We start from the raw sequence: 27123 nt of genomic DNA on the forward strand, positions 1-27123 counted from the left end.
CCCCGCCCCTACTCTGGGAACCTTTGTTTTCCTCCTTTCGGAGCCGGCCAGTGCGGGGACCGTTTCCGAAGGGACCACCGGGAACAGACGGATCGGCAGGGCGGGGCGGAACGGTGAGTTATGCTGAGCGACTCTGCTCCCGGCCGCTCCTGGAGGCTCGAGACCCCCCCCACCAGGAGCGAGGTGGGAGAATAGCTACGTGGGTTATTAGTTTCCTCGCTCCTCAAGGGGAATCATCATAATTTACGGGCGGTTGCGTGCCCTAGACTGACTGCTCTCCCCTTTCAGTGAGGACTGTGCTTCCTCCGAGGGAGTTGCGGGCCGAGGCATGCGGACCGAGCATAGGGACAAGGGACTTGGAATCCTGCCTCGGACTTTGTCGGAGGGTTTTAGTGACTTCTCTACGTAGCTCCCTCATTGTCTCTCATCTTTTGGCTCCCCTGTCAAGGACCATCCCCCATTCTAGGCCTTCGATGTGTGATGCTTTGATCAAAGGATTGACATTCCTTTTCTAAGTGTGTGCTGTCAGCTTTCAGCCACTTGACTGCGATTCCAGGTGTCCCTAAGGTATCAGTGTTATCCAGAACCAAGAACTCAGTGGAGGAATGAAAAAGGCAGCATCTTTAAAAGAATGTTTATTGGAAGGAGTTGCAAGAGCTTGCGAAGTCATGAAGAACAAAGTTTTTTAGAGCCATTATGAAATGGCAATGGTAATACTGCACTCTATGTGAATAGATTCGGTTTCCTTCATCTGGGGCACATGCATATGATCAACTTTGGACTTCTTTTGAGATTGCCAGGTAGGGTGAAAAACGGATCTAGGAGAAAGCACATACTTATATTTATATATGAATGCCCAATTTAGATTGGAGAGATCACAGAAGCCTTATAAGGTGACATTTACCCAAAAAACCTAGTTCATTCATTCGATAAATATTTTTGAGCCCTTATTAAGTTTCAAGCGCTAGAGAAATAACAGTGAACAAAACAAGTTCCTGCTTTCATCAAGTTTACAGACCAGTGGGATTAATGAATTTAAGCAAGACAGGCGAAAGATTATGAGAATTTTACACATAGGACCACTGTACTACAAGTCCCCAGTCATGAAAGAGGTAATGGCTTTGCTTTTGCCTTTTTGATGTTTGGAGTTTTTTTTGTGGGGGCAAGGGTGAGTTACTTTTGTGATTTTTGCTGAAGGGACTTGGAAATGGCTACAATTGTGTAGAAGGAGAGATAAGACCACTATACTTTGATCACTTAATTCCAGTAATTCTATAGCCATTATTTTGTTGTACTTTGCAAAGTGGCAAAGAGATAGGCAAAAAGATAAATATAGACTCTGCCCTTAAAGTACTCAGAGTTTTCTAGGGGACATAACACTTGTGCCAAAAAAAAAAAAAAAAAAAATGCTTCAAGGGAGAAAGTTGCACTACTATGAAAAAGCACTATGAGATATCCTTGAAGGGAGAGACTATTAATAGGGTTTGGAATGGAGAGGGGCACAGCAGCTGTCAGTCAAGTCTTCATGAGAAGTATTTGAATAGGGTCTCGATAGGATGTAGATATATAAAAATAGGTAAAGAGCTTCCTGGACAAAAAATATAAGAGTGGCAGGGTCAGCTAGCTATAAGGCAGATCTGGGGATGATGAATGATAATTTTTGTGCCAGTTACTGAATCTTCTTAAATGCTAGGCCAAGAAATTTGGTCTTTATTTTGAAGGTGGTGGAAAGCCCTAACTTCTCAGCAAGAATTGTTTTTATTTTAATGAAAAGAAGAAAACTGGGTTTCAGGAAAATTCATATGGCAACAATGTTGAAGTCAAGGAAAATAACAAGGTAATTGCCATAGTTCAAGTAAGCTAATAAAACCTGAATTTCAGTAGTAGCAGTGGAAGTGAAAAGTATGACAAGTGTGAAAAATATTGCAGTCAGAATCCACAGGAAAGGCCTGCTGATTATTTGAATATAAGGAGTAGGGAAAGACTCAGTGAAGGAAAGACTGGTCTTAAACCTGACTAAAAGAAAGTTGTGTCATTTATTGAAAGTAAGAGCAGGACAAGGAACTTTTTGGGAAGATAATCAGAATCTCAATTTTAGTTGTAACTGAATTTGAGATGCCATTAAGGAACCAGATAGACACATACACTAAGCATTTGGAAACATGGGATTCACATTTAAGAGATTTGGCTCGCACTTGTAATCCCAGCACTTTGGGAAGCCACAACAGGAGGATTGAGACCAGACAAGAGCAATATAGCAAGACCCTGGGTCTACTTTAAAAACAACAAAATTAGCTGGGCATGGGTACGGTGGTGCATGCCTGTAGTCCTAGCTGCTTGGGAGGCTGAGGCAGGAGGATCACTTGAGCCCAGGAGTTCGAGGCTGCAGTGAGCCATGATCTCCATGCACTCCAACCTGGGTGATAGAGCAAGACCATGTTTCACAAAAAAAAAAAAAAAAAAAAAAAAAGAAAAAGAGAGAGATTGGAGTTGGGGTAACACATATTAAATCATCTACCCAGAGATGATAGTTGAAAACCTGATGTGTATAAGATTACCAAGAAGAAACTGCTAGCAGAACTAAGAAGATTGCCAAGGACAAATACTTGGACAATACCAAAAGCAACAAAGATCAGAAGATAAGCCAAAGAAAAAGTAGTCAGAGACAGAAGAGGAAAAACAGGAAAGTTGAGAAGAACTCAAGGGAGGAGAAAGTTTTATGAAATTGGAAGTAGGTAACAAGTATTTACTTGGCTAACATTTACAGTTATTTGCTGTTTTCCAGGAACTCTGCCAGACAGAGGTTACAGCAGTAGGCAAGACCAATCCACTGCCTGCCTTCATGGAACTTACATTCTAATGAGAAAGAAAGATTATTTACATAATTAACAGTGTGATTAATATTACAAATAAGTACAGAATGTTTTTGGACTAGGTAACAGTGAAACTTCTAGTTTTGTTGAGGGAATGTGCAGGAAAAACTGAAACTTGAGAGGTGACTTAAGATGGAGGTGGGGGTGGCACACTTTCTACTGAAGTGCTAAGGTAAGAAAGAGTATATTGGAGGACTTGAAATATAGCTATAACAGAGAGTGAGAATGGCCTGAGATACTAGGTAACATTTAATGAGTATGAACTATGTGCCAGGTACTGTTGTAACTGCTTTATATGTGTTAATCATGTATTATTAATCATGTAGAGCAATGGTCCCCATCCTTTTTGGCACCAGGGACCAATTTCATTGAAGACATGGTTTCAGGATGATTCAAGTGCATTATATTTATTGTGCACTTTATTTCTCTTATAACTACATTGTAATATATAATAAAATAATTAGACACCTCACCATAATGTAGAATCGGTGGGAACCTTGAGCTTGCTCTCTTGCAGCTAGACAGTTTCATCTGGGGATGATGGGGGATACTGTGACAGATCATCAGGCATTAGATTCTCATAAGGAGCACACAACCTAGATCACTCACATGCACAGTTCACATAGGATTCGCACTCTTACGAGAATCTAATTCCACCAGTGATCTGACAGGAGGCAGAGCTCAGGTAGTAATGCAAGTGATGGGAGTGGCTGTAAATACAAATGAAGCTTCCCTCACTTGCCTACTGCTCACCTCCTGCTGCATGGCCTGAAGGTTAGGGACCCCTGATGTAGAGAATTGGAGACCTTGTTAAGAATCTTATTCTTGAACCTTTGGATTGTGAGAAGTGATAAAAGGATTTTAAGCAAGTGAGTGATATGAAAAGGTTTAAAGGATAACAAGAGTGATTGTGGGAGATTGATTAAGCTTTTGCAGTGGGCCAGATAATAGATGATGCTAGGTTGGTCTAGGGTGGTAGTAGTAAATATTGAAAAGGGTGGACAGATTTGAGATATGTTTAAGAGGTTTGGTTATTGAATTGGGGGTAGGAATTAAGGAAGTGGGAAGAGTTAAAGCTGCTTCTGGGTTACTGGCTTGGGCAATAGGGTAAATATCATTTGAAAAAGGGATTACTAGAGGAATAACTGGTTAGGAGAAAAGGGAATAGTGTATGAGTGGCTCTGTTGGAGACACGTTGCATAGGAGGCACCAATGAGATATCCATGTCAAGCTGGCAGTTGGGTCTTGGGAGAGACGCATGGACTGCAGAGATGTATTAGTAATCACTGGCAAAAGACTATATAGATCAAATTATCTAGAGCAATAATTCCCAAACTTTAGAGTAGATAGACTTGCCTGGAAGGCTTAACACAGATTTCTAGACCCTACTCCCAGAGATTTTTCTTCAGTAAGCCTAGGAATGGAGACCAAGAGTTTGCATTTCTAAGTTCTGATGTAATGCCTGTGCTGCTGACTCAGAGAACACATTTTTGGAAGAAGATGTAGAGCAAGTCAAGGAGAGACCCAGAACCTAGCATTGAGGAACTCATTTTTAATTGGATAGGAGGAACCTACAAAGACGACTGACAAAGAAGTAGGAGGGAAAATTGTATGTATTAGGTTTACCTGACTGAGGCTGCGAATGACTCATGAGAGCATTTTCATGGAATAGTGGGACAAAGGCCAAATTGCAAGAATTGCTGTGTAAATAGAAGGAATGAAAAAAAAAGTACAAAAGCATACGATTTCTGAGAAAGTTTTGCTATAAAAAAGATAGAAGATGTTTGAATATATTTAATGTCAATGAAAAGATGCCAGTAGAAAGAAAAGGCTGAAAAAAAAAAAGAAGATATGGGAAATAATCCATAGGCCAAGGTTCAAGAGGGGACAAGAAGAGATAGGATCCAGATCCAGGTGACACTACATGGAGAGCCACCTTCTCCTTTTTTATCAGATGGGAAAGAGGAAAGGATGAGTGCAGGTAAGTTTGTAGATGTGCTGGAAGGAAGTGGACTTAATTCCTCTCTGACAGCCTCTCTTTGTGAAGTAGGTGAGGCCATCTACTGAAACACAGAATCAATTTTAAAAGAAAATGGAGAAAGTATAACTGATCTTTGCAGAAAGTGGGGAAGTGAGTTGACCAGAGAATGATGAGAGAATTGCCACGTTGTATTGAACGCCAAGCTGAGAATGGTGATTCTGAAGATAGAATGTATGTATATTCCTCTCAGTTGCACTTAGAGTTTGGGTGCAGGCAGAGAGAGAATGGCTAGCAGGGTGGATGTCTGTAAAGTAGGGAAACTACAGGGCTTTCGGGTGCCTAGAGTACTGAAAGAGGTATTGAAAGGTTGGACCACAGAATGTGAGCTGGATAGGAAGTAAACGGCATACTGCAATAAATCAAGGATAATAAGAGATACAGAAAAAAGACCATTGTTTAGTAATGGGGATTTTTGTGCTATATGCATTTGACATGGCTAATTCCTAGCATCACCTAAGAATTCACTCCTATCAATACTACTACTACCACTTCCCTAGGTCATGAAAGCTTTAAAGTGGTAAATATTAATTTTCTCACATTCTCCTTTTTGAAAGCAACATCTACTTTTTAAATGAAACCTACATTTAATATATTAAATTTCTTTCGTGTATACATTTTTCTTTCATACACACACGTAGGACTTTGTTTTCTAGAACTCTAATCCATAGTAAGAATGATATGGCTCTTTTACAGTCTGTTTTGGCCATGGGTTTAGGAATGAATATACAGGAAAGGAATTGTATGGAAGTAACATGATTTGGTGTAACTCCAGGAAAATATTTTTGTATGTATAGATCAACACAGTTACACCAAGTTGCTGACCTCTTTATGACTGCTGTAGAGAGTAAACTTCTTTCACTATATGGATATTTGCCAGTAAGGAAGGAATAGTAACAGAAATTAGAGAAGGCAACAGAAAAGGGGGAGTAAAGGTAAGATAGAAAACTAAAATATAAACCATATAACCATGAGTGTTTTATTTTAGGCTCAACTACTGTTTTCTGTTTGGTGAGGAAACAGTCAGGGCAAGGGGTACCAATAAGGAGAAAGCAGAAGGGACAAGAAATTGGAGGATTCTGTAACAGAACAAGTAGAATGGGAATAGAGAAATGAATAAATACAGAAGAAAGATTGACTTGGCACTTTGAAGAGGTCCCTGGATTAAGGCAGTGAAAGAGATAGAGTAATGGAAGATTGTAGTCAGAAAGGAGAATTGATTGTAATAAAAGAGGAGAATAGTTGTGGCAAGTTTCAGATTTCACTGGCTGAAGATAAAGCTCCTTGAGGTCAAAGATGAATTATATAATATACTATTATCACTCTGTATATGAATAGATTTTTTAAAAATAAATAGAAATAGAAATAAATTGGCCGGATGCAGTGGCTCACGCCTGTAATCCCAGCACTTTGGGAGGCCGAGGCAGGCGGATCACAAGGTCAGGAGATCGAGACCATCCTGGCTAACACGGTGAAACCCCATCTCTACTAAAAAATACAAAAAATTAGCTGGGTGTGGTGGTGGGCGCCCATAGTCCCAGCTACTCGGGAGGCTGAAGCAGGAGAATGGCGTGAACCCGTGAGGCAGAGCTTGCCGTGAGCTGAGATCACGCCACTGCACTCCAGCCTGGGTGACAGAACGAGACTCTGTCTAAAATAAATAAATAAATAGAAATAAATTAAAAAGTTAATATTTTTTTCTCTGTATTCCACCATGGGGACTACTGGGCCAAAGGGCCATGTTAGTAATTTAGGGGAGGGGTACAAAGCCTGTTAAGTTTTATAATGGCAAGATTGCATAAAAAGAACTGACTCCAAGGTTCTGACTGGAATGTTGGTGTTGATGACTTCCGCAGTCTTGTAATCTAGGTTCTGACTCTTGTCACCTAATCTGTAATGTAAACCTCTTACCTGTGTTTGTAGAAATACATAGCAATAAATACTTGGCTTTCATTTTTCAGCATAGAAATTTCAAGAAATGGTTTTTCTAATATATTACAAGGATTCTTTTAGGTGTCAACCGTTTGGTCAGTACCCAATAAAATAAATTGTTTTATAGCAATCTGGATAAGTAAACTGCTATTTCCTTTACCTATATGAAATAAAATCAGTAGAAAGATTAGCAAACTGTCACAGGAGTGGAATGTAAAGAAAAAAAGAGATTAGGCTGTTACCCTTGTATATGCTGGAGGAATGGCAGGTTTACCCTTTTAATCTTGGAAATTTTATTAAGGAGCTATTTTTTCCTCAGAACATGCATGGTGACCAGCCCCATGAGTAAATTTTAAAATAACTTTTCTATACCTATCATTATGTAGTGGTGATGTATATAATAATATAATTTTAAGAAGTGACAGAGGCTGCTTTTCAATTTTGTTAAATTCTTACAAATACGACAGTTTGAGATAAGGTTACTTTTTCATTATAGTACTAGCCTTTGGATTCCTTTCCATGGGTAATTCAGATGATATTTCAGTACAGTATGGAATTTGACAATAATTTTGTAGTTATCAGGTAGATAACTAATACCTTCCTAGGAACTTAAAAAAAAAAAAAGCCTAGGGATGTGTATGTGTGTTTCTTGTCAGATGTGGAGAAGGATGAGGAGTGAAGTTGGAGGGGAGGGAACAACAAAATCCGTTTTCAGATGTGCTTTCATATGCTAGGATTCAACCTACAGCAAGTTTTAATGGCGTTATAAACCCCTGAAAATGGGAGATAACTGTGGAATTGCTGACAGTTCCCTAACTATAGCAGTGCAAGTGTGTTGCATTAATATAATATTAACCTCAAGGATAGAAGATTTCAAGCCATAGTGTATTGATCAAAGGATCGAACACAAAGAATACATTTTTATTTTGATAATTTCTTGCCTGGAGAGGTCTTTGAAAAAGTGACAACCAGAAGCAGAACCACATGATAGCATTGGTATTAACTAAAAACAAAACTTTTTAGTATTGTGGAATTTCATAAGCCTTTGATGTATATCTTTATCCATCTTGGCTATTTTTTAAGCTCTTTAGGACACAAAGCATCATAGGCTCTGTGTGTGTGTGTGTGTGTGTGTGTGTGTTTTAAGTAGATATGATATTATCCCTCAGAGACCTTACTTTTAAAAATAGGTTAATGCATGAGATACCACAATCTAAATGTGATCAAATAAAGTTATCATTAATATGTTTTCTGAGACATTCAGGGTTGGGGCAGAGAACTAAAGAGGTGAGTTTAGAAAAAAAAAAAAAAAAAGAGTTGAGGTAAAAGCGGGTAGCAGTGACCGTGATAGCTAATCACTTAATGCACCCTTTCACCATTGCCCTCTTGCGATACCCCTTACACACACAAACACATGCACACTAAGTCTTCCTTTGTGTTATGGAAATAAGGTTTGAGAGGAGAAATTTTGATACAGAGTAAACTTAACGTAAACCCATCAAGTTCTATGTAGAACTATGATCTATCTGAAACTGCGAAGTGTATCTTTTAAAACACAGTTAGGAAGAAGTCCTGTGGCAGGGAGATGCCTACCTGTATTTAAAACGTTACCATCGATATGGATACGCAGAAAACTGATACTCCTACTTGTTTCAGGGGGAAGGAACTAGATAATGCCTGTCAGGAATAAGAAGGAAATTTACTTTTATTTGTAATAACTTTTTGGCGATTTTAAATTTTATATCATGTGTACAGTATTATCTATTACAAATTAAAAAACAGAAAAGTAAAACTTTAACATAGATAATTGTGCACTGTGTTCTAGATTACTTTCTCTTTCTTTCCTTCAGGCGTTTGCAATGGCTGCTGCTGTGAACTTGGAACTTGATCCCATTTTTTTGAAAGCACTAGGTTTCTTACATTCAAAGAGTAAAGATTCTGCTGAAAAGCTAAAAGCACTGCTTGACGAATCTTTGGCTCGGGGCATTGATTCCAGTTACCGTCCATCTCAAAAGGTACTTAAATGAATAAAAAGCTTGGAGAGAGTTTTGCAAGGCCTGTAGCACTGCATTGATAACATATAGACCATCTCAAAACAATCTCTGCCAAAATAATCTTTCCTTATAGCACGAAGAAATTATAGTCTTTATTTTCTTTTTTTCCTTCAAGTTTCAGAGAACTGTTACACCACATAGAAAAATCAGCTGGGGGTGCAGGATATTCTGTTCTACTACTTTATGTGTATATGAATTCACTGGTTTATGACTTACTGTAATTTCCAATTATTTATGATCAGAATTTTTTTAAGCTGCTGAATGTAACCACAGCTTACTTCTAATTATTGTCTAATATTTTAAGGATTAAAAAAATCAAGTAAAAGGACAGATTTTTCAACAAAATAAATTGAATATGGGTAGGATAATTTAAGAGAAAAGGAGGTATGGATGAATTCTGAGAACTATGTAGCTCCTGTCTTGATAATAACAAAGCAGCCAATGGCAGCTTTATGTGAAAAGAATATATGTTTTGATACCAAACATACCTCTTTTAAATCCCACTTAAATCTTATAATTGTGTGATGATAATAGACAACATATCTTGATGTCCCAGGCACTTTTTTGAGTAGTTTATGTGAATAATTAATTTTAATTATGATAATGATCCTTTAAGATAGATACTGTTTTCTTCATTTTACGTAAGGAAACTGAGGTACGTAGAAACTTCATTTCACTTAGTCTGTTTATTGGTAAAATGGGGATAAGAACTACTTTGCAGAGTTGTAAAAATTGAAGGAGATACAATAAATAAGTCACCTAGTGTAGTACCTGCCTGGTACATAATAGGCTGTCACTGAATGACAACTCTTATTATATTTCCTAATACCTACTAAGACATTCCATCAAATTCTTCTAAGCTCTGGCCCTGAAACTCCAAATCACTCACGTCTGTGGACTTAGATCCCAAACTGAGAAGGAGAAAATAGAACATGACTAGCTCAAGTCTAACCAGAATCTGAAGCTCAAGAGAGGATCTAGGCCTAGGCCTAGAGCCCAAGTAAACACTGGCATTTTGTCCCCAGCCTTCTTTCAATACTAGGTCTAGTACTCAGAAGCCTTTTTATTGTACTTGGAATAGCAGAACCATTGTGACTTCATTTCTTCTATCCATTCTCATTGCAGTAGGTTCAGTGAGTTCAGATCAACCATATCAATATGGCTCCACAAAACATACTACCAAATTCATTCCACTGTGGGTGTTGGTATTGTCCAGATAGGAAAACCTATCATTACTAAAGAAAAAAAAATTGTTTTAATGGGGTTCTAAAATGGAAGTTTATCTCTTAAAGAGCATGAAAAATTTGTTGTGATTAAAAAGCATGCTGCCCTTAGGTTTCTAGCTAGAGTTTACTTCTCTTGGTCAGTTTTCAGAAACTACTTTGTTATAGGTTTTTAAAGCCCAGGTCCATTTAGTTTTAGCCTTCAGCTGAATATTTTCATCACTAGATTTGTGTGAGAAGAGTGATTTATGCCAGTGTTTCTCAAACTTCAGCATGGATAAGAATCACCTGGAGGTAATGCTTACAAACATTACCAGGTCTCCAAGTGTATTCTAACATGAATATTGGTTGATATTCATTTACATTAATGAGGAAGGCAAATGTGAAATAATGCAGTTAAAACTTAACTCATCCGTCAACAACTAGAACAACTTTTTTGCTGAATTAGGTAATAGTTTAATACTGCATGACTTTGTCCTCAATTTTTTAGTTACACACAATACACGTTTTTGTTTTTTTGTTGTTTTTTTGTTGAGACAGGGTCTCACTCTGTTACCCAGGCTGGAGTGCAGTGGCACAATCTTGGCTCACTGCGCTCTCTCCCTCCCAGGTCCAAGCAATCCTCCCACTTCAGCCTCTTGAGCAGCTAAGACTACAGGTACATGCCACCATGCTTGGCTAATTTTTTAATATTTTGTGGAGACAGAGTTTTGCCATGTTGTCCAGGTTGGTCTCAAACTCCTGGACTCAAGTGATCTGCCCACCTTGGCTTCCCAGAGTGCTGGGATTACAGGCATGAGTCACCACACCTGGACCACCACACATTTTTAACTTTAATCTGCATTATTAACATTTCCTTCAACACTTAGTACTAAGTCTACACCAGTGGTCAACAGACTTTATAAAGAGCCAAATACTAAGAATTCTAGATTTTGTGTGCCAGATGGTCTCCATTGCAACTATTTAATTCTGCCATGGTAATGTGAAAGCAGCCATACATTATAAAATGAATGGGTGTGGCTGTGTTCTAATATAACTGTTTATAAAAAACTATCTATAGGCCTCAGTTTGCTAACCCGTTGTCTAAACAATCAGCATAATAATATATCACGCCCTGCCACCACTAGATCTGAGGACCCATTCCTCCTTCCTTTTTCTTCTCTTCCTCCTCAGAGGTAACCACTATTCTGAAATTGATGTGTATTATTCCCATTTATACTTTTGTACTTTTACATATTATCACAGTAAAATAGACTGCACTCAGCTGCCTTAGTTTTGTTTAGAATGGTGGAGGAATGCCCTCCTTTTTGGGGAGGGGGAATTCCAAGGAGCTGCGAAAGTTTATGCATACTATTAATAACAATAAATAACAAGTTATCTATATCAGCAAAGCTCTAATACACGAATAAGGAATCGAAATTAAACAGAATGAAAAGACAAGCCACAGACTGAGAGAAAATATTTGCAAATCATATATCTAATAAAGGCCTTGTGCCCCAAATCTATGAAGAACTCTTTAAACTCAATAATGAAACAAACAGATTCATTTGTTTTAAATGGGCAAAATATTTTATCAAATAGTTTACCAAAGAAGATATATGTATGCCATATGAACACTTGAAAAGCTGCTCAACATCATTAATTGTTGGGGAAATGTAAATTAAATCTAAATGAGATACCACTACATACCTATTAGAACATCTACAATTTAAAAAGAGTAGCCATACAAAGTATTGGTGAGGATGGGAAGGAACTGGAACTCTCATATATGCTTGGTGGAAATATAAAATGGTACTGCCACAATTTGGCAGTTTCTCAAGTAATTAAGCATATATTAATACTTACCATATAACCCACTCCTATTTATTCTAGAGAAATAAAAACACAGATATGTACAAATACTTGTACATGAATATTCATAACAGCTTTATTTGTAATAGTCCCAAACTGCAGACACCGCAAATATCCATCATTTGGTAAATTGATAAATAAATTGTAGTCTATTCATTCAATGGAATATTATTCAGCTTGAATTAACTATTGATACACTTAACAACATGGATGCATCTCAAAATAAATATGCTGAGTAAAAGAAGCCAGACCAAAAAAGAGTATGATTCCATTTATATAAATTTCTAGGAAATGCAAACTAATGTAGTGTTACAGAAAACAGATAAGTGATGATGATGATGGGAGACATATTTTTCTTGCTTGATGATGGGAGACATATTTTTCTATAGGGTGTATACCTGTAAGAGGGTAATTACAAAGGGCCACAAGGAAATTTGGAGAGATGATGGATATGTTCATTATGTTGACTGTAGTGATGATGTCACAGATGTATACATATGTCAAAACTTATCAAATGTTACACTTTAAGTAGGTGTAGTTTGGGCCAGGTGTGGTGGTTCACGTCTGTAATCCCAGCACTTTGGGAGGCCAAGGTGGGCGGATCATTTGAGGCCGGAGTTTGAGACCAGTGTGGCCAACGTGGTAAAACGCCATCTCTGCTAAAACTACAAAAATTAGCCGGGTGGGGTAGTGCACCTGTAGTCCCAGATAACCAGGGAGGCTGAGGCAGGAGAATCACTTGAACCCAGGAGCCAGAGGTTGCAGTGAGCCAAGACTGTGCCACAGCACTCCAATCTAGCCTGGGCAACACAGTGAGACTCCATCCCAAAAAAAAAAATAAAATAAAAAAGGTACAGTTTGTATATCAATTATTTCTCAATAAAGCTATTTATTTAAGAAAGGAATATTACATTGGTTATAATGAAATGTCTTAATTTTTAACTGAAAATTGTTTAGATTAATGATCTATATTTTTATGATGATCAGTCTGAATATTTAATTACTGATACCTTTTTTCATCTTTTAGGATGTGGAGCCACCCAAAATTTCAAGCACAAAAAATATTTCCATTAAGCAAGAGCCCAAAATATCATCCAGTCTTCCTTCTGGTAATAATAATGGCAAGGTCCTCACAACTGAAAAGGTAAAGAAGGAAGTTGAAAAGAGACCTGCTGATAAAGTAAGATTTTATTTTAATCTTGTTAAAAGAAAGTAAATTAGTTGTTCCATAAGCAGAAAGAAACAATGTTTTATGCCTATTTCTTATATATAATAATGGGTATAGATATATAATAATCATCACTCAGTGAATATATATTGATAGCTATAGACTTTGACTTTTCAAAAAATGAGTAAAATTTACAAATTTTAAAGTTAAATGGTTAAAAGTTATTGTCAATAAATATTTCAGCCCTAGGGAGTATAGTAACTTTGAGTGTAAACTTTAATCTATGCCTCAGAGATCCTAGATGGAACAGTTGTTAAGAAGAAAAGATAAGGCCGGGCGCGGTGGCTCACGCTTGTAATCCCAGCACTTTGGGAGGCCGAGGCGGGCGGATCACGAGGTCAGGAGATCGAGACTCCCAGCACTTTGGGAGGCCGAGGCGGGCGGATCACGAGGTCAGGAGATCGAGACCACGGTGAAACCCCGTCTCTACTAAAAAAATACAAAAAATTAGCCGGGCATGTTGGCGGGCGCCTGTAGTCCCAGCTACTCGGAGAGGCTGAGGCAGGAGAATGGCGTGAACCCGGGAGGCGGAGCTTGCAGTGAGCCGAGATTGCGCCACTGCACTCCAGCCTGGGCGACAGAGCAAGACTCCGTCTCAAAAAAAAAAAAAAAAAGAAGAAAAGATAGATAATAACACTTTGGGAGGCCAAGGCAGGTAGATTGCTTGAGCTCAGGAGTTCAAGATCAGCCTGGGCAACATGGTGAAACCCCATCTCTACAAAAAATACAAAAATCATCTGGGTGTGGTGGCATGCACCTGTAGTCCCAGCTATTTGTGGGCGGGTGGGGGGTGGGAGGATTGTTTGAGCCCAGGAGGCAGAGATTGCAGTGAGCAGTGATCGTGCCACTGCACTCCAGCCTGGGTGACAGAGTGAGGCGCTGTCTCAAAAAAAAGGAAAGCAAGAAAGAAAAGATGGGAAAGAGTATAGATGTAAATGACTAAACATAAACTTAATAGAATGGTCTGCACCTGAACAGGGCCAAAGATGGTTCTTGGATTGTCTATTTTCAGATGATTTCTACATATAGTAATTAAGATTTTAGTAGTTAGAAAAAAATACATTTGAAAGATATCTTCAGTAACCCTTGCCCTCAAGATGGAGTATATTATCCTGTATGTTTTCATACTTTTGCTAAATAGTGGCTATTCATAGACTACATTAGATTATTTCTCTGCTTTTAGATCTACATAAATGAAGCTGGGTGTGGTGGCTCATGCCTGTAATCCCAGCACTTGGGGAGGTCGAGGCAGGAGGATCACTTGAGGTCAGCAGGTCAGGAGTTGGCCACCCTGGCCAACATGGCAAAACCCCCTCTCTACTAAAAATACAAAAATTAGCCAGGTGTGGTGGCACACACCTGTAGTTCCAGCAACTCAGGAGGCTGAGACCTAAGAATCACTCGAACCCAGGAGGCAGAGGTTACAGTGAGCAGAGATTGTGCCACTGCACTCCAGCCTGGGCAACACTGCAAGACTCTGTCTCAAAAAAAAATTATGTAAATGATATCATACTGTGTGTGTATATCCTTTGGTAACTTTTTCTCCACTCAACTATGTGCTTTTGAAATGTATCTTTGTTAATGCATGTAGATCTAGATTTCTTTTAGCTACTACATAATACGCATTCTATAAACTAACCAGTTTATCATTCCCCTACTGATGCACAATTAGATATTTCTCCTTTGTTGCTATTACAATGGAGTCTGAGTGAGCTACTTTATACATATGTCATGTTAATAGTTTCTATAGGATATATACCTATAAGTGAATATAATAGGATATGACATCTTCAACATTACTAGGCATTGTCAAATTTCTATCAAAAGTAGATATACTAAATTTACATTGTCATCAACAAAGTATAAGAATTCCAAATTCCATGTCTTATCAGACTTTTTTGATTTTTGCCAAATCTAATGGGTATATTGATAATATTTGTATCTTAAAGAAGGGAATCCAAATTTGCTTTGAAGCAAATATGTGTTAAGTCTGTATGGTAGATACTAGTCTAAGTAAATCCATCTATCTTCCATAATTCTTTAATAGATAGAAGAGTACAAAGAGAAATACAAATATTTGTTAAACTGTTCTGATTTATTTATTTCTATCTTGCTGGTTTCATTTAATGTACTAATAAATTCGTTACAATTCTTCTACAGATCTTTAATGTGCACATCTGTCCCTAACTATGTGAATATATCTGTAAAATGGACTTGATCATTGCCAATTGTCCTTCTTACTCATCTTTCAGTGACTTAAAGTTTATTCTACCACATTACTTTATCATTTTCTGATGCCTGCTTTTTATAGATGAAATCAGACATCACTGAAGGAGTTGATATTCCAAAGAAACCTAGATTGGAGAAACCAGAAACACAGTCGTCTCCCATTACTGTCCAAAGTAGCAAGGATTTACCTATGGCTGACCTTTCCAGTTTTGAGGAGACCAGTGCTGATGATTTTGCCATGGAGATGGGATTGGCCTGCGTTGTTTGTAGGTAAGTTGTACCTTGCCACAGATTCTTTTGTTACTTTATAAAGAACACATGACCCTTTCCACTCCTCAACCCCCAAAATCAGAACAATTGTTGTGCATTTTCTATTTTGTTTTTACTATTTGGAACTGGGGTGGAGATAAGTAGGTAACTGCCCATATAACAATTTAACATATTGAAAATTGTCAACTATTTTGTCTTTCCCAACTATGGCTTTTAAATCTGTTATGTTGTAACATTTTCTGCATTTTTGGGTTCCAGAGGGAAAGTGATTATTATATTATGATATATATGCCTTTGATAATCTAAGGCTATGGTGATTGCTTTTTGTGCTGTTGAAATTTATACTTTTTTATGCACATATGGCTTCATTCTAGTAATCTGATCAGACATTTATTGAGCACCCTGTGTGTGCACAGTAATGTGCTAAGGACTGTGGATAATTAGGTCCAGTTCTCACCTTTAGGTAACTCATATTAATGAAGAACAACAACAACATATAACTAACTAATATAAGGGAATTTAATGGAGATACAAAATGTTATGAGGCTGTTGGAAGACTAATCACAGTCTACTACCTTCTGAGAGAAAGACAATTATGATGAGAAATGACGAGAAAATAGCCAGATTTAATCAAGGCATTCTATATATTTATTAATGGTTGACCATAAGCTTTAAAAGCTTATGCTTTTGTGCATACCAAGTGTTGGGGTTCGTTATTTGCTCTTTGGGTTTCTGAGATTTTTTTTCTTTTTAATATACCAAACTTTACCAGAACAACCCTGAAATAACTTTTTTTTTTTTTTTTTTGAGACAGAGTCTTACTCTGTCACCAAGGCTAGAGTGCAGTGGCATGATCTTGGCTCACTGCAGCCTCCATCTCCTGGGTTCAAGCGATTCTCCTGCCTCAGCCTCCTGAGTAGTGGGGATTATAGGTGTGCACCACCACGTCCAGCTGATTTTTGTATTTTTAGTAGAGACAGGGTTTCACCATGTTGGCCAGGCTGGTCTTGAACTCCTGACCTCAAATGATCCGCCTGCCTTGGCCTCCCAAAGTGCTGGGATTACAGGCATGAGCCAGCACACCTGGCCCCTGAAATAACTTTACATTATGGCATTTAAAAAAGTAGTATAATGTTTAATGGTATGTTTTCTTAGGCAAATGATGGTGGCATCTGGCAATCAATTAGTAGAATGTCAGGAGTGCCATAATCTCTACCACCGAGATTGCCATAAACCCCAGGTGACAGACAAGGAAGCGAATGACCCTCGCCTGGTGTGGTATTGTGCCCGATGTACCAGACAAATGAAAAGAATGGTAGGAGTCATATTTTTCTTTATTTTAAACAGTCTGTCAATGTTTTTGTTGGTATGTGCTTTCAAAACAAAGATTTGAATATTTAAGATTTTGAAAAAATAAATAATATAAGCTGATTATTTAAATATTTATATGTATAGTATGTATATGTGATTAATATTTCTATGGCTAAAGACCAGACCATGTTGTGTGCCTTTTTCTCTGTTTAGTTTTATCTAATTCTAATGTAGATAAAACAAGATTGGTGATACACAAATTATGAATATTCCTTACTAGTCTGTCAATGTATTTACAAACATTTTAAAATACCATGCAGCACTGAGAAGTGGTGAGATACAAAGCCCCACTCTTTTTTGAGGTCTGGTAAGGAAATACAGAAAATTTCTGAGTGAGCTTAAACCACCGCATGGATAAGACGTGTACAGAGGCGATATTTATATGTGCATATCTGTCTTTCCAGCTGCATTTCTCTGTTGCTTAGTCTTTCCTTCTTATCATCCTCAAGTGACCATTACCTCATTCTTCCTATGTACTTTCTCTTTTTACTGTTCACTAACATACCTGTCTTTAATATCATAGTGAAATATCTTTTCATTTGTTATATTGGATAGTTTTCTAACTTTTATTCACTTATAAAATAGATAAATGATAAATGAAATTTCATAATTTTTCTTTTAAAGAAAACAAGAAATTGCCGTAATGTCTTATTCTCCACCTCTCCCTCCCACTTCCATCTCTCTTCCCCTGCCTTAAATTAGTGATTCGCAATTGCAGAGTTCTCATGTCTGTTAATCAAATGAATTTCTATATAAATTTGTCTAACCAATATATCTTTTAAAGGTCAGAAGTACTTAGTTAAAAGTAAAAATTCGGGATACCCATTTTACTTTTTAATCAGTTAAATCAGAAATAGGAAGTGCTTTTATTTATTCCTATGAAATAAAAAGTAGTAAATGAAAAATGTGTATATCGATAGTGTGTATATTTCTTACTTGTAACAGGAAATTTCTGTGACAAGTTACAATCTGTTCTGCTCAGTTTGATTTTTATTTAATTTATTATTTAAACTAGCCCTCCAGGATCTCAAGTGAAATTATTACAGATGAGCAATGCATTCCAGAGCATTGATAAGAAACCACTAAGAATTGGAAATTGTCAAAAGAAACAAATTGTGACAATAATCTGTCTTTCTTTAGTATGTACTCAACTGTTTCATTATTATTATCACTTTAGCTCCCTTAATATCTAAAGTAAGCACTGTTCTTCCCCCAAGTTTTTTCTCCTCCATTTTTTCTGATTTATTTTATGTCAAATCTATGTTTATGGTTCTAACCCTCTTCCTGGGTGAGCTTCTATAGCTAACTAGATAGTCTATAGATACTTTAAGGTCAATATATTTAAAAGTAAAAGTTGTTCTATTATCCAGTTTTTTTTCTGCAATTGCCTGAATTAGAAAACATCTTTGATGCCTCTTTTAATTCCATATCCCGTTGTTTACCAGATTTGCTAATTCTACCTCTTATATGTCTCTGAAATCTATTCATTTCTCTTTTATTACCCTGTTCCACAAATCCATTACTTGTCTATTGCAATAGCCACTTAAGAAATCTCCTTGCTTCCTAACAATCCACTTTGCTTAGTATCATTAGAATTCTTCTAAAATATTTACCTGCTTATATATGCCCAGTGGCTCTCAATTACTTATATAATGAGGTTATACTCATTAAGATGCATATATGGACCTTCTCTTTTTGACCCGACTCTACCTTACAGCCCTCTCTCTCACTGCTTCAGCATACACATTCATATACTCTGGCCACTCTGACACAGACTAATTGTGTCATTCCCTGAATGTGTGGAGAACTTTCATGTTCCCATATGTTCTGCTTCTCAGCTTCTTCTCTTCATCTGGGATACTGTTTATTCTTTTATCTGCTTTGCAAATAATATCTAATTTATCAGTAAGAGCATGTAATTCATTGGCATAGCACTTAAGCAGAGCTCAAGACTGGACACATTCTACATTCTGTTGTTCTTAAGTTAAATAAAATGAAGTAAATATAATTTTTTTTTTTTTTTCTGAGACAGGGTCTCACTCTGTTTTCTAGGCTGGAGTGCAGTAGCGTGACCATGGCTCACTGCAGTCTCGACCTCCCAGGCTCAAGCAATCCTCCCACCTCAGCCTCCCAAGTAGCTGGGACTACAGGCATGTGCCACCAGGCCTAGCTAATTTTTTTTTATTTTTTGTAGAGATGGAGTCTCGCTACATTGCCAGGGCTGGTCTCGAACTCCTGACCTCAAGTGATCCTCCTGCCTCGGCCTCCCAAAGTGCTGGGATTATAGGCATGAGCCACCATGCCAAGCTAAATGCAGATTAGTACCAGAAATCAACAGTGAATCTGGTCTGTGTGTCCAGAAGTCAAAGTACTAAATGGGGAGTCATGGCTAATATTATAACATGACTGGAATACACCACGAGCAAATGTGGGGAAATACCAAAAGACATGATCTGAAGTGAACCTAAAGATCAGAATCCAGGAAATGTAAGGTTTAATGAGATAATTTTGGAACAGTGGGGATTCTAAATCCAGTCATTCTAACTATAATTGCTTTGAGTGAGATTCTCATATGTGCATTGGTTATTGTTCCAAGGTATCTCAAAGATATTATAAATAGCACCTGATATCCCCTTTCTCCTCACACAGATTCCTCAAACTGGGGCAAGTTCTGCAGTACACATTATTGTAGAAAGACTTAGTTAAGAATGTTGTGATCGTGTATGGCAGGGTCCAAGGTTATTCTTCAGTTCTATAGTTTTCTCTCTACCCAGTAGTGGAGTTTTTCCCCAGCTTCAGGTGAGAGACTGATATCACTTATTGCAGTGGTTCTCAGTCTAAGGTAGTAACACCCTGCTATTTTGCAGCATTTAGAAATATGTGGGGTTTTTAGTACTGCCATTCTGGCAGTTAGTGCCTTAGTGGAGAATTTTATATATTTTGCAGTGTTTGAAAGCAGTCATCCAATGAAAATTTTAATAACTTTGTTGAACAAAACTGAATCAGTAATTATATCCTAGTTCCCTAAACTAGTATTACCAGTAAAGGACAAAGGGTTGTGGGTATTTCTTACTCAGTTTCTAAGATGGCTGGATCAAACAGGGAAGGCAGAAGATTGAAACATGATCTCACAGGCAGAAGTACTTCCTGGGGCTTCATGATAATTAGTCTTTATCTGTTAAAACATACAAGTTAGGTGGGTCCTCAGAGTCTAACCTCAGGAATGCTAGATGTGGGTGGAAAGCAGTGTTAAGATTGAAAGCCATGGTTTTGGAGCCATATGTTTCTGTTTTACTGTGAGGGATACATTCTCGTAACATGGTTTTGCAGTGAAGGATAAGATGGCTCTCCTTTCCTGCTAGTACCAGTAATCAACAGTGAATTACTTTGAACATTCTTAGTATTCTTGATCTAATTGTTGCTTTATAAGTGATGTTGAAGGTAGGTGTACTTTGATGTCGAAGGTATGTAGTATAAAAAGTGATACGAATTGAGATTTAAGGACCCAAACTATATAGTATGGCAAACGATAGCCCAAGATTACACAAGAAGGCCCAAACAAGAACAAAATAGGCCAAATTCTGGCTTCCAGAAATGGTGACAAATTGTTAATAAATTCCCTGGTATAGTACTGTATGGGCTTATGAAGATTATCAAAGACTATGGAATGGCTGGCGGGAAGCATCTTTCCCCATTCAGTATGCATGGATTTTTCTGGATTCAGTTTGATTATCCTTTGTAAATAATAATGATGAATAAACAGTTAACTTTTTGTTAGCACTCAACATTTTCCAGACACTATGCTAAACTCTTACATAATCGTAATTCATCCTCATAACCCACCTTTGAAACAAATGCTATTACCATTTTACAGATGAAGAGAATGAGGCTTTTAGAGATTCACATATTTTGCATGAGGTAATGTACCTAGAAAAATAGTTGCTGTTTTTTTTCTGTTGTTGTTTTTTTGAGATGGAGTTTCGCTCTTGTTGCCCAGGCTGGAGGGCAGTGGTGCAATCTCGGCTCACTGCAACCTCCACCTAATGGGTTCAAGCAATTCTCCTGCCTTAACCTCCTGAGTAGCTGGGATTACAGGCACCCGCCACCATGCCCAGCTAATTTCTATATTTTTAGTAGAGACGGGGTTTCACCATGTGGGCCAGGCTGTTCTCAAACTCCTGACCTCAAGTGAACCACCTGCCTCAGCCTCCCAAAGTGCTGGGATTACAGCGTGAGCCACTGCACCCGGCCAGTTGCTGGGTTTTAGTCCTAACTCTGTTTGACTCCAAAAATTACTCTTAAACATAGCACATAACCATTTATAAACAGTTATAATTATCTACCTAGAAAACACTAAAAAATAAACTCGAAAATGATTAGAGTTTATAGGAAAATTTAGTCAAGTACCTGGTTATAAAATAAAGGAAAAAATCAATTATTGGTCAAAATAAAACTGAAGATGCTTATAAAGTAATAGTGGGTGAAAATTCCTTCATAACATAGAAATTTGTATTTATTAACTTTCTCTAAAAATTTAGTGTGCCTAGTTTTGCAATGTGGAAAAACCTCAAAAAATTTCATCATTTATCAATAGTTTTTTTTCTCCCTGTTCTGTATTTAAAACCATATAAATGATCTGAGCTGTGTTTTAATTTGCCCTCAGCAACTGAGGGACTTATGCCTAGACCCCAAGAAGAAAACTCCTATGTATTTGACAGACCCCAGTGAGAAATAAATGTACTTCGTCAAGAGTAAAGCTAATGGTTACATATAGTTTGTGATTTTGCTCTTTAAAAAACAATTTTATCTTGTTAAAATGGTATTTAACTAACCCTATTCTGTATTATTTCTAAAGCTTAATATTATCTTTACTGTTTAGAAACTAATACAATCTGTAAAACCATTAATATAATAATAATTTGTCAAAGAGCATATATATTCATTATCATCACAATATTTTTTAAAATATTCAACTGTATTTCATTTCAATGATGAGTCCTATGAGAGAGTATTATCTTTCTGTATATTCAGTTAAGATTTTGTATCTGGTTTAATCTACTGATTTTTGCAGGCTCAAAAAACTCAGAAACCACCACAGAAACCAGCCCCTGCAGTTGTTTCTGTAACTCCAGCTGTCAAAGATCCATTGGTTAAGAAACCAGAAACTAAACTGAAACAAGAGACAACTTTTCTAGCATTTAAGAGAACAGAAGTCAAGGTATAGTAGATTCTATTTTTATCTAAGATTATATCTTAAAGTTTAGTTGACTAAACAATAGTTGCTTGATAAAAAATTTAATGAGAAACTTTATATACTAAATGGCTATATTTTAGAAATTAAGACTTTACTACTATTAGGTAGAAAGGGAACATTTATATCATTAATTAATCTCTAACTCTGTTGTTTTTATCACAAATAGGAACAGTCTATAATCATTCCAAAATGACATTCTTTACCATTCTCATCTGGTTAGATACTTATCTTCAATCGGAAATCTGGTTTAAATTCAGGCGAGGCACCATGACTCACACCTAGAGTCCCAGCACTTTGGGAGGCCAAGGCGGGTGGATCACCTGAGGTCAGGAGTTCGAGACCAGCCTGGCCAACATGGTGAAACCCCATCTCTACTAAAAATACAAAAATTAGCCAGGCGTGGTGATGGGCACCTGTAATTCCCAGGCATGGTGGCGGGTGCCTGTGATCAGCTACTTGGGAGGCTGAGGCAGGAGAATCGCTTGAACCCCAGAGGCAAAGGTTGCAGTGAGCTGAGATAGCACCATTGCACTCCAGCCTGGGTGACAAGAGCGAAACTCTGACTCAAAAAAAGAAAAAGAAATCTGGTTTAAATTCAAAATACCTCTGCCCTCAGTAGCAACAATTTTGCCCCCCACACTACTTGAGCAGATTGGCCCTGTAATTTTTTTTCTCCCTTCTTATTGGCTGTTGAGTTTTCTTGCTTTGTCTTGTTTTGTTTCTTTATAATAAACTTTCAATGTTATCTACCTCTTATACCAAGGGACCACATTGTCTAGTGAGGGTATCACCTTTCTCATTCCTAAGTTTGCATCCTTGAAATCATACTACATTATTTCTTAATATCTTGGCCTTTTTATATCATGGAAAAAAAAATTTCCTAATCTAATTTTGTAACAAAAAGAATACTTTTACTGAGGTACACATTCCAGTATTAAGCATAGCACTAAATATGGAAGAAAAATATTAAAAAAAAATTAGCCTCAAATTCTCAAAGATTGACCTGAGAAAACTCTAAAGTTATTGCCTCATGTAAGTGACTGTAAGTAGTAAGCTTAATACCCTTGATGTGATGAAAAAGAACATGAATACGAAGTACTTTTAAAAACGTATTGATAATTATATTTGGAGATTATTTTTCATTTTAATTTGCCAGGGAAGATTTGCTATCCAAGGCATATCCATTATTGATTTGTCATATAGGAACTTGTTGAATTGGAATAGAAGTAAGAATAACCAGTTTATTGAAAGTAATTAGAGTTGCTATATTCTGCATATAATCACTTTTTAGTAGATTTTTAGACTAATCTGTTACTACTAAAGTTTATTTTTAGAAAATTCAATGTGAAATCATTTTATGGCAAACAAATTAAAGACTTTGCTGTCATATTTGTTTTGATTAAGAGGTTTTGTGTTTCTTTAATAAAAAATTCACTTTTTATAAAAGTGAATAAATTTATACTATAAAAAATTGTTCCCATTCACATATAAAAAGCAAATGTCTTTTCTAACTTGCCCATCTAGCAAATGGGCAAGAAAATATTTATAGTTAAAAACTTGAGAAATTTGTTTTCTACACTGAAATAGTAAGAAATCACTTGGTCTCCATTGTTTGTGTTATATTACTTCTGTGTGTCCTGATAGTATTATAAACCATCTGTCATCCTGTTGAAAAGCAATACTAAGCAACAGCGAGCCATTAAAATGAAATGCCAGACACATAGAACATGCTTTCTTGCTTGTACTTCCTAAGTGTTGGTCTTTTAATTACTAAAGATGGGTTTTCTTTTGTGAAGTTTTTTGAAAGATCATTTAACCATATGGCAGACAGTTTTATGTTTAATAGCAAGAAAAGGAAAAAAAAATTAGGTCTTTCATAACTGAAAAGTAAAGGTTTACTTCTTGACTAACTTTTTCTCTCATTGCTGGTATATATTCCTCTAGGAATAAATGGTTTATGTAGTTTTTCTTCTCTGGATAACTTCATAAGATAGTTAATATGTTACTGTAAGAAAACATCCTATCAATTTTCAGAGTATGTGGACAAATATCTGGCTGGATTCCTTCTCTTATAAAACAAAGATCTCAGAACTCTATTTTTGTTACTTTTCACATTGATTAAAAATGTATGCATGCAGACAATATTGAAGGCTACCTTGATTTCAAGAGCTAAAAATGTTTTATCAACTATTTCAGAGTAAAGTTCTAAATTATAACGGGATATATTTTAGGTATAATAACTACCATTTTTTAAGTAGGATGTTATTTTGTAAAATTTTATCTTTTACCTATATGTGACTGTAATGCTTTTGTGAATCTTCTTAAGAGTATAAAGGTAGAAAAGGTGTCAATAAGAAGTTCAATTCAAAATTAATTTGAACTACGTACATTTGTGCCTAATGTGAAAGTGAAAAAATATATTCTTGTGTGAACAAGAGCAATATGTATTTATATAGTGGCATTGGTATCATTGTGAGCTTCTGATTAGCCAGGGAAGTTAATCAGAGAAGTTGAAGTGTTATACCCATATGAAATATATCAGAGAGTGAGATCAGTCCTACCCAAAATGTCACTGTGCAGCCTAATGAGGCAATTGATAAAATCCTTATTAAAGGAGCAGGAGCCTCTTGTATGATAGTTTAACCAGAATCATGGGCAAAATGTGAAACTAAAATCATGAGACCTTTTTAATACATCATAAAAGTTGTACACTTCCAAGTAATTAACTTTGCATATATTTTGTACTCCTGTAACTGTTGCTCAAAATTTAGGAGAACATTTTTTTTAATGGGTTTAGAATCTATACAGCTGTCTTCTTTCTCTCACACAGTCACTCAGTAAATAAACATTGACTGAGTCTCTTCATCTTGGATATGTTCTCCTGAATATTCTGGGTATGGGCATTTTTGCCATTAGAGTGAATTAAATTTTTGAAATGATCCCTAGTTATTTGGAGCAAAGTCTAAAAGAATTAGATGTTTAACTAAGCTAGATAATACTTTGTTGGGTAAAAAGTATGTTAAAGCACTAAATCTGGTTTTCAGATATACCTTAGAATTGAATCTAAAAGCAATTCCCAAAAAGGAATTTCATATATTTTCTTTTGGAATCATTAGAACAAGAATATGGTATCGAAAATTTTCTGCTTTGCAAATGATAATACCCACTAGATACAGATAAGTTTTGTTCTGTGTGGTTTTTCAGATCAGCTTCATAAGAACCTAATTTGGTGGTGTGATTTAGATTTCCCAATTCATAACTTAGATATAAAAAGTCTAACGACTTTTTATATATTCAAGGATGTTTATATAGGTATTGATTATACTTGGCTCTAATGTAATATTTACCTTATTTTTTTAGACATCCACAGTTATTTCAGGAAATTCTTCTAGTGCCAGCGTTTCCTCGTCAGTAACTAGTGGCTTAACTGGATGGGCAGCTTTTGCAGCCAAAACTTCCTCTGCTGGTCCCTCAACAGCAAAATTGAGTTCAACAACACAAAACAATACTGGGAAACCTGCTACCTCATCAGCTAACCAGAAACCTGTGGGTTTGACTGGTCTGGCAACATCATCCAAAGGTGGAATAGGTTCCAAAATAGGTTCCAATAACAGCACTACACCCACTGTACCTTTAAAACCACCTCCACCTCTAACCTTGGGTAAAACTGGCCTTAGTCGCTCAGTTAGTTGTGACAATGTCAGCAAAGTAGGTCTTCCTAGTCCAAGTAGTTTAGTTCCAGGAAGCAGCAGCCAACTAAGTGGGAATGGAAATAGTGGAACATCAGGACCTAGTGGAAGTACTACTAGCAAAACTACTTCAGAATCCAGCAGCTCTCCCTCAGCATCCCTTAAAGGTCCAACTTCACAAGAATCACAGCTCAATGCTATGAAACGATTACAGATGGTCAAGAAGAAAGCCGCCCAAAAGAAACTCAAGAAGTAACGTGGCCAAGTAGGTTTTTATATCATATTAGCCTAATGATGAAAGGCTTATTATTAAGATATAATCTGTAATATACTGTAATTTAATAAAAGTCTTCATAATCAAATTTCTATTGTTTCTTACCTTAAAATGCTAAATATTATATAACAAAACTTGGAAACTTTTATTTTAAATCAGTCTTCAACATTTTTATTTTAATGATTTCCATAGTGTGTGAAAACAATGATTAGAATGACTGGTTCTCGATGAGCTCTTCAGAAGATTGAAAGCATCTGTGAATTTAAGGAAAAAGAAATAGTTCGTCTTCTAGCAAAGCCCCAAGAGTTGATCCTGATGAATGAGGTGCCTTATGTGGCGGCAGGGATGACCCAACATAGTTTTCTATTTTCCTCCCCGTATTCTGGGTGTTCATTTTCTGTGCTAGCCCCATTTCAACTGACTCTCCCTCTCCCTCCCAATTATTTCATCTTTTTCAAAATTATTTTTTCATTATTGATTTCTCATATCAATGGATTTTCCTAATTGATTTATCATACCTCATATGGTATCTTTACCTTTTTTATCACCTCATTTCAGTTATTTAAGGATATATCTTTTTCCAATAAATTGTGAACTCTCTTGGTGTTTAATACAATATTTTTTCTCACATTGCTCACTTTTCCTACATTGCCAATGTAATATATGCACATAGTATGTAATAAATGTTGAATTTTGATTCATCCTGGTTATGCACATTCCTGATAAGTTTTGAAGAAAAATATCATTTCCCAAGGGTCTTTGCAGATGAAAATGTATGACTTGTTCACACACTGATGGCTTCTTCCTATACCATGAAAGAAAAGGCTATCTTACTTA

At 36.6% G+C, this 27123-nt stretch overlaps 1 protein-coding gene across 7 annotated transcripts; it reads left to right on the top strand.

Moving 5' to 3' along the window:
• INTS12 (integrator complex subunit 12) lies at window positions 1-26374 on the top strand. Of its 7 annotated transcripts, XM_063611128.1 has the most exons (9): window positions 85-800; window positions 1722-1837; window positions 2523-2731; window positions 8694-8858; window positions 12999-13151; window positions 15511-15698; window positions 16854-17013; window positions 22141-22287; window positions 25684-26374. In XM_063611128.1, exons 3-9 carry the CDS (start codon window positions 2720-2722, stop codon window positions 26266-26268), a joined length of 1410 nt encoding a protein of 469 aa, XP_063467198.1. In that variant the 5' UTR covers window positions 85-800; window positions 1722-1837; window positions 2523-2719; the 3' UTR covers window positions 26269-26374. The 7 variants fall into 7 exon arrangements, with proteins under 7 accessions (XP_055152809.2, XP_063467198.1, XP_063467197.1 ...); XM_063611127.1 differs by lacking the exon at window positions 1722-1837 and having other exon boundaries at window positions 91-800; XM_063611129.1 differs by lacking the exons at window positions 1722-1837; window positions 2523-2731 and adding an exon at window positions 4924-5085 and having other exon boundaries at window positions 122-1112.
• Window positions 26375-27123: the final 749 nt, after the last annotated feature.

This window comes from Symphalangus syndactylus, chromosome 10, assembly GCF_028878055.3.
Source record: "Symphalangus syndactylus isolate Jambi chromosome 10, NHGRI_mSymSyn1-v2.1_pri, whole genome shotgun sequence".
NCBI lineage: Eukaryota > Metazoa > Chordata > Mammalia > Primates > Hylobatidae > Symphalangus > Symphalangus syndactylus.